At 55.9% G+C, this 13,787-nt stretch overlaps 1 protein-coding gene across 2 annotated transcripts; it reads right to left on the bottom strand.

Annotated features, from left to right (window-relative positions):
- Positions 1–4,862: 4,862 nt before the first annotated feature.
- Positions 4,863–13,155, bottom strand: REEP2 (receptor accessory protein 2). Of its 2 annotated transcripts, none has more exons than XM_003900164.3 (8): positions 12,922–13,155; positions 11,075–11,147; positions 10,708–10,784; positions 7,325–7,445; positions 6,975–7,088; positions 6,473–6,620; positions 6,244–6,374; positions 4,863–6,159 (listed from the first exon to the last, which is right to left on the bottom strand). In XM_003900164.3, exons 1-8 carry the CDS (start codon positions 12,951–12,953, stop codon positions 6,091–6,093), a joined length of 765 nt encoding a protein of 254 aa, XP_003900213.1. In that variant the 5' UTR covers positions 12,954–13,155; the 3' UTR covers positions 4,863–6,090. The 2 variants fall into 2 exon arrangements, with proteins under 2 accessions (XP_003900213.1, XP_009207455.1); XM_009209191.2 differs by having other exon boundaries at positions 6,473–6,614; positions 12,922–13,152.
- Positions 13,156–13,787: the final 632 nt, after the last annotated feature.

Genomic DNA, 13,787 nt, shown 5'->3' with positions numbered 1-13,787 from the left:
AATGGGGTGAAGTCTTGGCAAAGAAAGACCCTCTGTTGGCCGACACAGGAATGAGCTGTCTGGGGGACTATGCATTTCCCTGTCGGGAAAATGACAGGCACAGTTAAGGGATGCTGGTGTAAAACTCACCATTAATATTTCAAGCAGCATTATTTATTGATCACTTTTCTGGCTGGGACAAAAGGAGAGGGTAATTCATAGGGGATGCATGGGGTCAACTTGGGAAAAAGGTCAGGGAAAGGTAGGTCATTGAGGAGCCTCACCCCTAGCCCCTGCAAGAATACTATGGGATTCCAGGATTTGGAGACTAGGGAATTTTTTTTCTTTCTTTCTCTTTCTCCCTTTCTTCCTTTCCTTTCCTTTCCTTTCCTTTCCTTTCCTTTCCTTTCCTTTCCTTTCTCCTTTCCTTTCTCCTTTCCTTTCTCCTTTCCTTTCTCCTTTCCTTTCTCCTTTCCTTTCCTTTCCTTTTTCCTTTCTCCTTTCCTTTCTCCTTTCCTTTCTCCTTTCCTTTCTCCTTTCCTTTCCTTTCTCCTTTCCTTTCTCCTTTCTCCTTTCCTTTCTCCTTTCCTTTCTCCTTTCCTTTCTCCTTTCCTTTCCTCTTTCCTTTCCTTTCCTTTCCTTTCCTTTCCTTTCCTTTCCTTTCCTTTCCAGGTGGAATCTCACACTGTTGCCTGGGCTGGAGTGCAATGGCGCAATCTCAGCTCACTGCAACCTCTTGCCTCCCGGGTTCAAGCAATTCTCCTGCCTCAGCCTCTGAGTAGCTGGGACTACAGGTGTCCGCCACCACGCCACATCTGGCCTGACTTTGTCTTTTTCAACTCCACAGTACCCCAGATGAAAATACAGGAAGGGGCAGGGGGCATCTGGAACAGTCCTGGGACTGCCACTGTGGCCATCAGGGAGATCATATCCAGGAAATGCTGCAGCTATATGAGCTTCCCTCCCTCTGGACCCAACTTCTCCTTCCTACCTCTGCGCCCCAGTTCCCCACCCCTTGCTGCCTCAGGGGTCCCTCTCCCCTCTTGACTCTGAAATCAGCTCCAGCAGCCTCTCTAGATGCCATTTCAGAAGCCCAGGTTGGGGCCAGGTGCAGTGACTCACGCCTTTAATCCCAGCACTTTGGGAGGTGGGAGGATCACTTGAAGCCAGGAGTTCCAGACCAGCCTGGCCAACATGGCAAAACCCCATCTTTATTAAAAAGGAAAAAAAAAGGCAAAAAATTAGCCAGGCATGGTGGCCTGTGCCTGTAATCCCAACTACTTGGGAGACTGAGGCAAGAGAATAGCTAGAACTCGGGAGGCGGAGGTTGTAGTGAGCCGAGATCATGCCAGGGCACTCCAGCCTGGGCGACAGAGCAATACTCTGTCTCCAAAAAAAAAAAAAAAAAATCATCCCAGGGTGAGCTTGGCAATTTCTGTTTGGGGGAGGGTGCTGGAACCTCACTGAAAGTGGGGGTCTTCTTCTAGGTCTGACCATCTCCTGGGGCAGTAGGTGTGCACACAGACTGGGCTTAGGGGAAGACTGCTGGAGAACCCACAGCTGTCCTGTTCACCCACAAGGATGCTTTCTTCATGAACCTCTAGCTCCAGGGAGCAGAGGATGAGGCACTCTGCTCACCAAACCTTGAGCCTACTGGCGGCGGGAGAGGGTTTTCCGCGGGGCCAGGGATTCCCACATAGGGAGGCAGCTGCGCCACCTAGTGGACTTTTCCATCCTCGCAGGCATCCCTCCCACCCTTCGCCGCCTCCAGCCTGGATATGGCACAGCTTCAGGCAAGACACACACACAGAAGCCGCTGTCCGGTAAGGACAGGAGATGCCCTCCTCCTCCAGATAGACCTGACCCAGCTCAGAGAGGGAAAAACTGGGGGGATGTGGGAGGGGGGTGATCGTGTACTGGCGGAAATTGAAGATAGTGGGGAAGCTAAGAGGGGCTTTGGGCCTGCAAACGGCCTCTCCCTGTCATTCTGGATGCTACAGGTATGGGGACCATGGCTCAGAGCTCCCCAAACCCCTCCCTCCTGTGCCCGCCCTGCCTCCCTCCAGGCCAAGCAAAGCTGGGCTCAGCTCTGCCGATCAAGGGAGAGCTGGCAGAGGCTGGATGGAGCTGCCGGCTTTCCTCTGACGTCACAGCCTGGAAATCCCATTTTAAGCAGGTTCTCCGGGTGTAGGGCACCCACAAGAAAGGGAGGGGGAGCCAGCTGAAGAAGCTAGAGACCTGAGGCTGTTATAACCAGGAACCTCAGGCCTGGAGGGCTGCCCAGCGATCCCAAGGAGGCCTGGGCATGGGACCCAGCGCTCGCCTGCCCCAGTCCCTACCCAAAGCTAATACCTCTCAAAGGCCCCTGGAGACCCAGGCAGTGATCAAGCACCCTCCACAGAGCGCTGGCCATCCACCTATTTCTGACATCTCTTTCCCACTACCCTGGCTTGGAGAGATCTACGGAGGCAGAGGGGAGAGGGGGAAGGGGAGATTTTCCCAGGGAATGAGGGGACAGCAAGGGGTCACCTAGGCCCAGATGTGTGCCACCAGCCAGCCTCTTTCCCAGGAGCCTTTCCACCCATTCTTCTTGTCACCCTCTAGCTCTCCTCTTCTCTGCACCACAGGGGGCGGGCCCTGTGCCCAGAGTTCTAGAAGCCTGAATGTTTCCATAGCAACAAACCAATGCGCTTGGAAATCTGAGCATGTTCCTGTGGACACAGGGGAACCCCTGATGCGCATGGAGAGCTTGACAATGCGGAATCTGGACATCACCTGTCTAGCCACCAGTCACTGTGGATGCGAGCATGCTCCTGAGTGTGAGGCTGTGTGTGTGTGTGTGTGTGTGTGTGTGTGATATGCAGCAAATGAGATTTAGGTTAAAGAGCGCCTAACCTGGTTTTCTGGGCATATGGTAGCTGTTAGCGTGGTTCTGCAGCATCTTACCCTCTGGGGATCTTTCTAGAATGAATGCCTCCCCTATATTTTACCATGGTAGCTTCCTCTCCTTTCCGATGGAAAAATGGGCCAAAATTGCTCAGAGGCTGATGGTGAAGGCGATGCCCCTCAGAGGGCTAGTTGACTGGAGGACTCCAAGGAAAGACAAAGGGACATCTCACATCCCCCACTGTGACCTCACTTCAGGGGGCTCTTGGCTAGCTTGGCACATGCCCTGTGCACATACCCTGTGATGCCAGGGAAGGAGGAGGGAAGCCTAGTGTAGGGGCACTTTGCCAAACTTGGGGTCCAGAGCCTGGGTCTAGGTCCTATTCACACCCCCTACCCACCCCATGGCCTGCTTCCTCAATTTTCCTTCCACAGGTTGAGCTATTTCTCTGATCCCTTTTTCCTCCCTCACGGCTCTTTTCCTTTGTCAATCTCTCCTCTGTACCTGCCTCTGCTCCTCTGCCAGCCTTTCCCTCCCCCTTGGTTCCAGCTTCCCGGGGGCTCATCCCCAGTCAGTTGTGCTTCTTGGCCCCTGGAGCTCTGGCTCTGCTTCCCAGGGCTCCGACCCCATGCCCTGCAGCTCCCTCCTCCTCCTTTCCTCTAACCTAGCCCAGCAGTTAGGGCTGGACCCCTGCCTTTCCTGGTGTCACAAAGGTTGTGCCTCTTTGTCTCAGCCCTTGGTTCCCTCTCTGTCCCCAGGGCTGGTTTCTCCACAAGCCCTTGTCTTGGCTTCCCCATCTCTGCTTATTCGCTCAATGTGTCTGGCTCAACCCCCTTTGGCATTTTTGGCCTTTCTAGGCACAGTCCCTGAGGCCTGCCCCACAGCTCCATATCTTATCCTGTCCCCACTGGGGGCCTCACTGGGATCTTTGTCCCCCAGAGCCTACACCTAGCACTTTTTGCTGGATACCAGAAGGTCCACTGAAGACTTGGGGTAAGATTCTGAGGGATAAGACAGTCCTTGGGGTTGGGGCCCCTGACCCTTCTTAGGCCTCTGGTTTTTATTTATTAATTATTATTATTTTTAAAAATAGAGATGTGGTCTGGCACGATGTCTCACGCCTGTAATCCCAGCACTTTGGGAGGCCGATCATTGGAGGTCAGGAGTTTGAGACCAGCCTAGCCAACATGGTGAAACCCAGTCTCTACTAAAAATACAAAAATTAGCTGGGCGTGGTGGCGCATGCCTGTAATCCCAGCTGCTCGGGAGGCTGAGGCATGAGAATCACTTGAACCCAGGAGGCGGAGGTTGCAGCGAGTCAAGATCACACCACCACATTCTAGCCTTGGCAATAGAGACTCAGTTTCCAAAAAAAAAAAAAAAAATACAGATGTGATTTTCCCATGTTGCCCAGGCTGGTCTCAAAATCCTGGGTTCAAGGATCCTCCTATCTTGGCCTCCCAAAGTGCTGAGATTATAGGTGTGAGCCACCACACCCAGCTAAACCTCTGTTTTTTGTTTTGTTTGAGACAGAGTCTTGCTCTTTCACCAGGCTGGAGTGCAGTGGTGTAATCTTGGCTCACTGCAATCTCCGCCTCCCACATTCAAGCGATTCCCCTACCTCAGCCTCCCAAGTAGCTGGGACTACAGGTGCACACCACAACGCCTGGCTAATTTTTTTTAGTAGAGACGGGGTTTCACCATCTTGGCCAGGATGGTCTTGATCTCCTGACCTCGTGATCTGCCCGCCTCAGCCTCCCAAAGTGCTGGGATTACAGGCGTGAGCCACCGCGCCCGGCCCAGGCCTCTGGTTTTGAGTCCCAAAACCATTTTCCTAGACTGAGCCACCTCAAGCCCATCTCTTAGCTGGGGACCAGAGCTCCTGTGGATCACAGGCTGGCCTCCCGACTCCCCCAGCTGGGCCCTGCTTCTCACTTGAGGTCCTTCCCACCTGTCAGCTGGTGTGGCAAGAACAAAGCACAGATGCCAAAATAAATGAGGTGCCAGAGTTTGGTTTATTGGCTCATCCAGTGCCAAAGGTCCACTGGGCACCCTCTTCCCAAGGAACCGGGAGCCCCACGGCTCCTGCATTTCTCTTTCTTCTTCATGTGTTCCTCCTGGCCCTGACTGAAGCTGTGGCAGAAGCTGGGGCAGGTGCGAGCAGAGTCTGGGTTCTGCCAGGGGTCTTAGCGCCCAGTCTGCTTGGTACAGGATGGGGACCCTGGACAATAGGGGATGGGCCCCAGGGGCAGAGGACAGGGACCCACTCAGCAGGGGCCTGTACCAGAGCAGGGGTGGGCCCTGAGGAGCATGGGAGTCCAGCCCAGGGCATGGTGGAAATGGGTGACCTGAAAGGAAGCAAGGTCAAAGGAGCAGGTGATGGGCCTCCCAGATGCCCGTTCTCTCATGGGCTGGATCCTCTGAGGCTCAGGGTCTAGAAGGGAGGGTTGAGCAGGGAAATGGCCAGTTGACTGTGGGGCTGAGGGTGGGGCTGAGGGTAGGAGGAGGTGACTGCTGGAGGGACAGTCCTTGACCCAAACTCCCCCCAGCCCTAGACCCAGAAAGACACACACAAACACATAGCCCTGGACCCCCCTTTTTAATGTGGGAACATGTGGCACTCAGCCCCACCCAATGACCAGGAAAAGAGCCCCCAGCTGCAGCTCTGGCCTGGCCATCCTGGTTGCTGAAGCACACGCCAACCCCGGTCTTCCACCCACAGCTGCACCTGGAGGCCCCACCCAGAGTCCCTGACATCCTCCCCACGTGCTCCCTTTCCCCCACGTGTTTTCAGGCCCGTCCTTGGTCCATCTGGGCTAGGACTGCCCCCTCCCTGCTCCCAAACCAAGGCGAGCAGTGGAGACACGATAGGACCTCTGAGAAGCGGATGGCTATGGGCTTCAGCAAGGCACTGGGTGGGCGGGGCGGGGCAGGGCGGGGCTGCAGCGGAACAGCAGTGGAGGCCGAGGGGTCCCCACCTCCTTAGGTGGCTCAGTCCTCAGCCTCTGGTCCACCCTCTACCCTCAACCCCCACAGCTGGGCCTCCCTCCTCTTTTCCAAGCCCCTTCCAGTAGAGTGGCCACTGGGCAGGCATGGAAATGGCCATCTGAGGGGCCCAGGGGCCTGAGACACCTCGGCTACTGGCACAGTGTGGAGCAGGGGCTGGGTCCGAGGCCCTTCCTGAGGCTTCATCCTTGCTCTGCAGCCTGCGGGGGTGGAGGGTCTCAAGCTGAGTCGCCCCCGCCAGAAGCCTTCTTCTTGGGCCGGGTCTTCAGTGTCTTGGAAGCCAGTGGCTGTGGAAAGAAGGAGGAAGATGGGGCTCAGCTTGGAGCCACCACCCTCTGCCTGTTTCCCCAAGCTCTGGCCAGTGCCCTCACCTCAGCTTTGGGTGCCTTTTTGATGGGTTTGGCCCTCTTGGGAGCTTTGTCTCCCATGTCATCCTCAGAGGCCTCTGTCCGGGAATCTGCCACGTTTGTGCTGGACCTTAGACCCAGGGCAGGGTCATCTCCTGGGTGCAGGGAGAAAAGGAGATGGGGGAATCTTTCCCATCTGGGCTCCTTGGCCTTGCCCTTGGGGCCCCTCCCCAACCTCAGGCCCTGCCTGTACCTAAGTCCTCAATGGTGTCCAGGAGGCTGCCAGGGCCGGGTCGGAGGCGGCCGTCGGGCCCCTGCAGGGGCAGCGCATCCTCGTCCCGAATCAGGGTCAGGTCCTGCATGCTGAAGCTGCGGAGCTTCTCTGACAGCACCCCCTGGCCCTAGGGTCACCACCACGCACCGGGAGAGCCGGGGAAAGGGGCGGGGTGGAGATAGCGGTCACCATGGTGCTGGCAGCAGCCCAGGCTCGGTGCCCTCCCCACACTGTCTTCACCCAGTCCCACACAGACAGAGCTGAGGGCTGGGGCAGGACCACACTTCGCCTCCGGACAGATGCGGAAATGGCTGGACGATGAAAGTGACTTGGCCAGATAGGGGTAGAGCCTGGACTGGAACCTCCAGCTGCACGAGCCCAGAGTCTCTACAGCCCTGAGCACAGGGTGGACACAAGGGGCCTGGCCAGGGCCCTTTGTACAAGGCGGGGCCCTGGGAATCCGAGCCTGTCCCCATCTCACCTTGGCAGCAGCTGTGACTGCGGCATTGGCGGCCAGGTTCAGGCCCCTCTTGCCCACCCTCATCATGGTCTCATAGCTCTTGTCTCGGGCCTGCGTGATGTACTCGTCGATCTCCTATGGCATTGGAGGGGAAGGGAGAAGAGGAGAGCTGGGCGCTGCTATCGAGGCCCTGCCCTACCCTTGTTCACCCCTGGACAGAGGCCCCTGCCTGCTCCAGGAGGCCACGGCAGCCCTGTCAGGTCACTTCGGGCTCTGGGCCCCACAGGGAGGGCCAGTCTGTATGAGGCTACAGGCTCTGGGCTGCCTTGGATTGGGGCAGGCTGGGAGGTAAGCTGAGAGTGGGGGCAAACCTTCTCCTTGTTGGACAGTGTTGGGTGCACGAACTTGCGGTAGAGCACACTGGAGCCCTTGGTGTATGGGGACAGCAGCCATATCACGAAGGCGATCTTCAGTTCAAAGTAGAAGGGGAACCTGTTGGGACAGGGGCAAGCACGGAGTACAGGGCAGGGAGTTGGGAAGTGCCCTGTGTCTAGCAGCACCGGCCCCGTGTGTGATAGCCCCTCACTCTGAGTGCTCTGGGGTCCCCATGAGGCTCATGGGACTGCTCCTTTCTTTTTTCTTTTTTTTTTTTTTGAGACGCAGTCTGGTTCTGTGGCCCAGGCTGGAGTGCAGTGGCATGAGCTCACTGCAAGCTCTGCCTCCCGGGTTCACGCCATTCTCCTGACTCAGCCTCCCGAGTAGCTGGGACTATAGGCGCCCACCATCATGCCCAGCTAATTTTTCTATTTTTAGTAGAGTCAGGGTTTCACTGTGTTAGCCAGGATGATCTCGATCTCCTGACCTTGTGATCCACCCATCTCGGCCTCCCAAAGTGCTGGGATTACAGGCGTGAGCCACTGCGCCCGGCCCGGACTGCTCCTTTCTAATCCAAAAGCATCTGGGGGGCTCAGCTGAGGCTCCAGACAGGAAGGTAAGCAGTGACTCTAGAAGGAATTTCCCCCAGCAGCAACTCTCCTTGCCTCATCCTCTCCCCAAGCCCCAGCCCTCTCACTCCTAGAGAAAACACCCCTTCCTCTGCCCTAGGGTCAACACCAAGGGAAACTCTCGACCTTGCGACCTTGCTCTCGACTGTGCAGGCCCACGCCTGAGTCTTCACCCCTTCCTTTCCTGCCCTCCCTGTCATCGAGAGGCCTGGGGCTTCTCTAGCTTGCTGGGGAACCTCCTGCCTCGCCGTGACACGCCCCTCACTTTACAGGATTGCCCTTCAGTCCCCATAGCGCCTTCTCCTCTGGTCACAAACTCCCTCAGGTCACCTATGTCCTCATAAAGCCCTCATCAAAACTCTCTATTTTGCTGTGTCAAGACACATGTATAGGCCTGGCACAGTGGCCTGTAATCTCCCAGCACTTTGGGAGCCAAGGTGGGAGGATCATCTAAGCCCAGGAGTTCGAGACCAGCTTGACAACACAGCAAAATCCCATCTCTACAAAAAATAAAAAAGAAGCCAGGTGTGGTGGCATGTGCCTGTGGTCCCAGCTACTCAGGAGGTTGAGGTGGGAAGATCACTTGAGCCCAGGAGGTCGAGGCTGCAGTAAGCCGAGATCACACCACTGCACTCCAACCTGAATGACAGAGTGAGATTCTACCTCAGAAAAAGAAAAAAAGGCATCTGTATTCACTACCGTCAATTTTTTTTTTTACCTCACCACCCTTGCTCTACTCTCAATTTTTTTTTTTTTTTTTTTTGTGAGACACAGTCTCGTTTTTGTTGCCCAGGCTGGAGTGCAGTGGCATGATCTTGGCTCACCACAACCTCCTCCTCCTGGGTTCAAGCAATTCTCCTGCCTTAGCCTCCCGAGTAGCTAGGATTACAGGCATGCGCCACCATGCCCGGCTAATTTAGTATTTTTAGTAGAGATGGGGTTTCACCATGTTGGTCAGGCTGGTCTCAAACTCCTGACCTCAGGTGATCTGCCCGCCTCGGCCTCCCAAAGTGCTGGGATTAAGGCATGAGCCACCGTACCTGGCCAATTTTTTTTTTTTTTTTTTTTAAATAGACAGGTCTTGCTATGTTGCCCAGGTTGATCTCAAACTCTTAGGCTCAAGCGATCCTCCTGCCTTGGCTTCCCAAAGTGCTAGGATTACAAGCAGAAGGTACCACGCCCAGCCTTTACCCTCAAAAAAATTTTTTTTTTGGGACTGAGTCCTGTTCTGTCACCAGGCTGGAGTGCAGTGGTGTGATCTCGGCTCACTGCAACCTCCGTCTCCTGGGTTCAAGCGATTCTTCTGTCTCAGCCTCCCAAGTAGCTGGGATTACAAGCACATGCCATAACGCCTAGCTAATTTTTGTATTTTTAGTAGAGACGGGGTTTCACCATGTTAGCCAGGATGGTCTTGATCTCCTGACCTTGTGATCTGCCTGCCTCGGCCTCCCAAAGTGCTGGGATTACAGGCGTGAGCCACTGTGCCCGGCCTTTACCCTCAATTTTTAACCCATCTCTCTATCTCTTTCCTCTCCTAAAACTATTTTTCTCAAATGCAAGGGCCTTATCTCTACATGTAATGATCTCTTGTCCTCTCCCCCTTGGTAACACTCTCTTCGCTTGAGTTCCGATGAACTGTGTTATTAGTTCTCTCTTCCAAGAGGTATCTGATCATTCAGTAAACGTTGAGTTCCTGCTGTGAATGCACAGATGATTAAGACACATTCCCTGTCCTCAAAGTGCTCATAGTAGTCTAGTAGTCTAGTACGACCTGGGAAATGCCTTGGAAATGCAAGTATCCAGTGTTTATAGGAGTGAATCATATGCCTATTTTACAAATAAGGAAACTGAGGCCTCAAGAGCTGTGACCTGCCTAAGGTCATAGGCAGCATGGCAGAAGCAGGTTTCCTGAATTCCACTGAGGTGCTCTGGTTGCCACCAGAAAGAAACGTGGGGGTTATGTTTGTTCTTACTCCCTTTTTTTTTTTTTTGAGACGGAGTCTCACTCTGTGGCCCAGGCTTGCAATGGCATGATCTCGGCTCACTGCAACCTCCACCTCCTGGGTTCAAGCAGTTCTCCTGCCTCAGCCTCCCTAGTAGCTGGGATTACAGGGGCACCACCACGCCCAGCTAATTTTTTTTGTATTTTTAGTGGAGACAGGGTTTCACCATGTTGGCCAGGCTGGTCTCAAACTCCTGACCTCAAATGATCCACCCACCTAGGCCTCCCAAAGTGCTGGGATTACAGGTGTGAGCTACTGCACCCAGCTCTTTTTTCTTTTTTAAGAGACAAGGTCTTGCTCTGTCACTCAGGCTGGAGTGCAGTGGCACGATCATAGCTCACAGCAGCCCCCAACTCCTGGGCTCAAGCGATCTTTCTGTCTCAGCTTCCTGAGTAGCTGGGTCTACAGGCACATGCCACATACCTGGTTAATATAAAAAATTTTTTAGTAGAGATGAGGTCTCACTGTGTTGCCCAGGTTTATCTCAAACTCCTGGCCTCAGGTGATCCACCAGCCGTGGTCCCCCAAAGTGCTGAGATTACAAGCGTGAGCCCCCTTGCCTGGCACTACTATGTCTGTTCTTCTACAGGTCAAGTTAGGCATGAGAGGGGAGATATCAAGGACCCCAAGAAATTGTCAGGAGTGGGAGGAGCTTCACTCCCAGGCCCAATCTTTTGTTTGGCTGGCCGGGTAGAGACAGGCAGAGGCCCTGGGCCCTGAGATGCAGGAGGGGATGCTGGACCTCACCAGGAGAGCACTATATCCGTAAGCGTCTCGGCTGTGGTGAAGAAGGCAAAGACGATCCAGTACATCATCCATTTCACCTGAGGGACAGAGGAAAGCGCTCACTGGGGCATGGGGCTGAGGGGCAGGGACACCCAGGACCCCATCTCTGCCTGTCGAACATGCCTGGTTAGAACACCCAGGACCCCACTTCTGCCTGCCAGCCATGTTGGAGGCACTGTGCGGGACACCCAGGGCCCTCCTTTGCTGGTGGGTCTTGTTAGTGGCTGACAGCATTGGTGCAAAGTCACCCCCATCTGTAATAGGACCCAGTGTCCTCCCCTCTCTCTGCCATGTGGGTTGGGTAGGGGGTGAAGGGTCATCCACTCACATATTCCTTCACGTTTTTTGTCTTCACGGCCTTGTAGGAAGAATAGGCTGGGTACAAGGTGCCAAAGATGAGCCTAGGGAGGCAGGCACGGTTACTGGGCCCCTCAGCCAAGGGCAGTGGCCTCTCCCTCCCAGCTCTGCATCAGACCCTGGGTAAATAATGGGAAGAGGGACAGAACTCCCTGCTGGACTGATGAACTCAGGTCAGGGGTTAAGATCAAAGCAGCATGGAACATGCTCAGCTAGCTAGGGTGATGCGCTTCCCTGCTCCACTATTCAGTTTTTCTCCAGCCCTGGAGGCAGGGAAAGGCCCAGAGGCCAGAGGGTCCAATGTGGTCCCTTGCGCCATGATCCTTGGTTATGCACAAACATGTCATGGGGACTGGGAGTCAGGTCACTGCCACAGGGTGTCTTCCTTCTTGACCTCATGCCCTTTCACACCCATCTGCCCTTACCCTCTACCTCCCTGTCTCAGAGCCAGGCTCTGCGAGGAAACCTGACACCACCTAACAGGGCACCCTTACCTGGCAGTCAGAGGTACCACTGTGGCCCTGGGGCCCTAGGGAACAAAGGGCACAGGGGCAGGAGGCCCTGAGAGAGGCAAAGAGGCTTATTCCCCCATGTAAACACCACAGGGATGGGGCTCAGGGGAGGGCCCCCGCTGGTGATCCAACTACAGAGTGCAGACAAGACACAGGCTGGGAAAGAAGAGGACCGATGCCCTTTGGGGCTTGCCCAGGCAAGAGAGAAGCAGCCACCCTGAAGGCCACATGGAGGCGTGAGACCCCTCCATTCCCCCTGTGGTGGATGGGGGAAGAGAAGGAGTCTAGAGGAAACCAGGACAGAAGCACTTGGCCAGCCCGGCTGCACCAAATGGGAAGGGAGCAGGGTGGGGCTGCCGGTGTCAGTCCACAACGGTGGAGGCCGAGGGGCAGTGTCCTCATTAGGGCAGGGAATAACTCCGAGGCCTACAAGGAGCTCCTGTCAGGCTCAGCCCCTTGACAATGTGTGGGTGCCTCCTGTTTCCACATGGACAGGCGGGATACTTCCAAACTGCCTGGTGCAAGTGGAGTGCGGGGCAGAATCCTCAAGGACAAAGTCTGGGGTCGTGGAGAATGGTGTGAGTTCCCTCCTGGGGCCCGGGGAGGTGCCAGAGACATGGCTCCACAGTGTGGCTGGCAGCCTGGAATGAAGGCCACCGAGCGTCCTCCCCCAGCGGCGTCCACAATCCCAGGCTGAGCACATACATCCCCTCTCCCAGTTACCTCTCACACTTTGTCCTCCGAGCATTTCTGCTTCCCAATACCGACTTCCTCCCTAGGGGGCCTAAGGGCATGTGCTCTCGTCCCCAGTCTCCTGACAGTGAGTGGAAGGGAGAGGCCAAGGGGCCTGGTGATGGCTCTGAGCTGCGGAATGATGATGAGGCCCTGCCTTGCTCCACTCTCTTCCATCACCCTGTTCCCTCCCCGAGAGGGACAGGGCCCGGGTCTGAGGACCTCCTCCAGCCCAGACCTGCTAGGTGGGGGAGGGGACGCGCCTGCCTTCCCTTTTAAATCAAGCCGTGCTGCTCAGCCCCTAGGATGGGCGCAGGAGCAAGGACGGTAGAAATAAAAGAGGTTATTAATAAAGAATGTGGGTGAGGTCCCTGGGAAGCCAGGCCTACCACGCTCCCCTAATATTCCCCCCTCCAGTCCTGGGTGCCACATCTCCATGTCTCTGGGGACCCCAAATAAGGACGCAGCGCCTTTAGGTGACTCTGCTGCACCAAGCTTCGGAGAAGTCCACCCGGGCTTTAACAACCCCGCCCTCCATCACAGCCCGCATCACCCCCCTCGCCGCCGCACTCACACCACCAGCCGAGAGATGATCCAGGACACCATGGCGGGGCCGGGCGCGACGCGGGGCGGGGACCCGGCCCGGCCGAGGATGCAGCTGCCTGAGGCCAAGCGGCGGCGGCGGCGGCGGCAGCAGGAGCCGCAGTAGCAGCAGCAGCCGCTGCAGCAGCCGCCGCGGGGGCAGCGGAGCGCCCAGCGCCGCCGTTAAAGGGGAGGTCCCTGCCGCAGCGGCGGGCCGTGGGCGGCGGCGGCGGCGGCGGCGGCTCTTAAAGGGGAGGCCGGGAGGCCGCGGCGGCGGCGGCGCGCCCCCAGCACCTGCTGTGGCCGGGCATGCGCCTCCGACCCTCAGTGCCCTGCCTTCCTCGAATCGCTTGTTCATCTTTCTTGGGTTTCAAGCCCTAGGCTGTTGTGGAGGTCTCCATGGTTACATCTTGAAATCGACCCCTGCCCACCTCCTGCCCTGCCCACATCAAGCGCTTACTGTGTGCCAGCCCCTGTGCTAAGAGCTTCACTGCGTTGCCAGTGAATTCTCTTGACCACCCTATAAGGCAGGTGCTATAAATGCCCTCATTTTGAAGATAAGGGAGTGAGAAGCTTAAGGTTCAATAATCTGTTGAGAGTCACAAAGCCACCAAGTCATGCTGCTAAGATATCCCCAGGAAGCCTACTTTAAACAGGTTACATCCCCAACTGCTGACTAGCAAACTCTCCTCCTCATCACAGGCCCTGGAGACATCCACCTGAGCTCCTGACTCACAGGTACAGCCGCACCTGTTCACCCCACTCCTTCTCACCCCCGTTGAAAGAGGATCTCCCCTGGCCAGATCCGTTTTTTTTTTTTTTTTTGAGACAGGGTCTCACTCTGTTGCTCACGCTGGA

This window comes from Papio anubis, chromosome 5, assembly GCF_008728515.1.
Source record: "Papio anubis isolate 15944 chromosome 5, Panubis1.0, whole genome shotgun sequence".
NCBI classification, from domain to species: Eukaryota; Metazoa; Chordata; class Mammalia; order Primates; family Cercopithecidae; genus Papio; species Papio anubis.
The sequence above is the reverse complement of the archived record's forward strand: the minus strand, read 5'-3'. Positions and strand labels throughout refer to the sequence as shown.

Coding starts and splice junctions, on each gene's coding strand:
- REEP2 (XM_003900164.3), bottom strand. CDS start 12,953: ATGGTGTCCTGGATCATCTCTCGGCTGGTGGT. Junction 11,148..12,921: donor ATCATCTCTCGGCTGGTGGT/GTGAGTGCGGCG, acceptor CTGCCTCCCTAG/GCTCATCTTTGGCACCTTGT. Junction 6,375..6,472: donor GGACACCATTGAGGACTTAG/GTACAGGCAGGG, acceptor CCCTGCACCCAG/GAGATGACCCTGCCCTGGGT.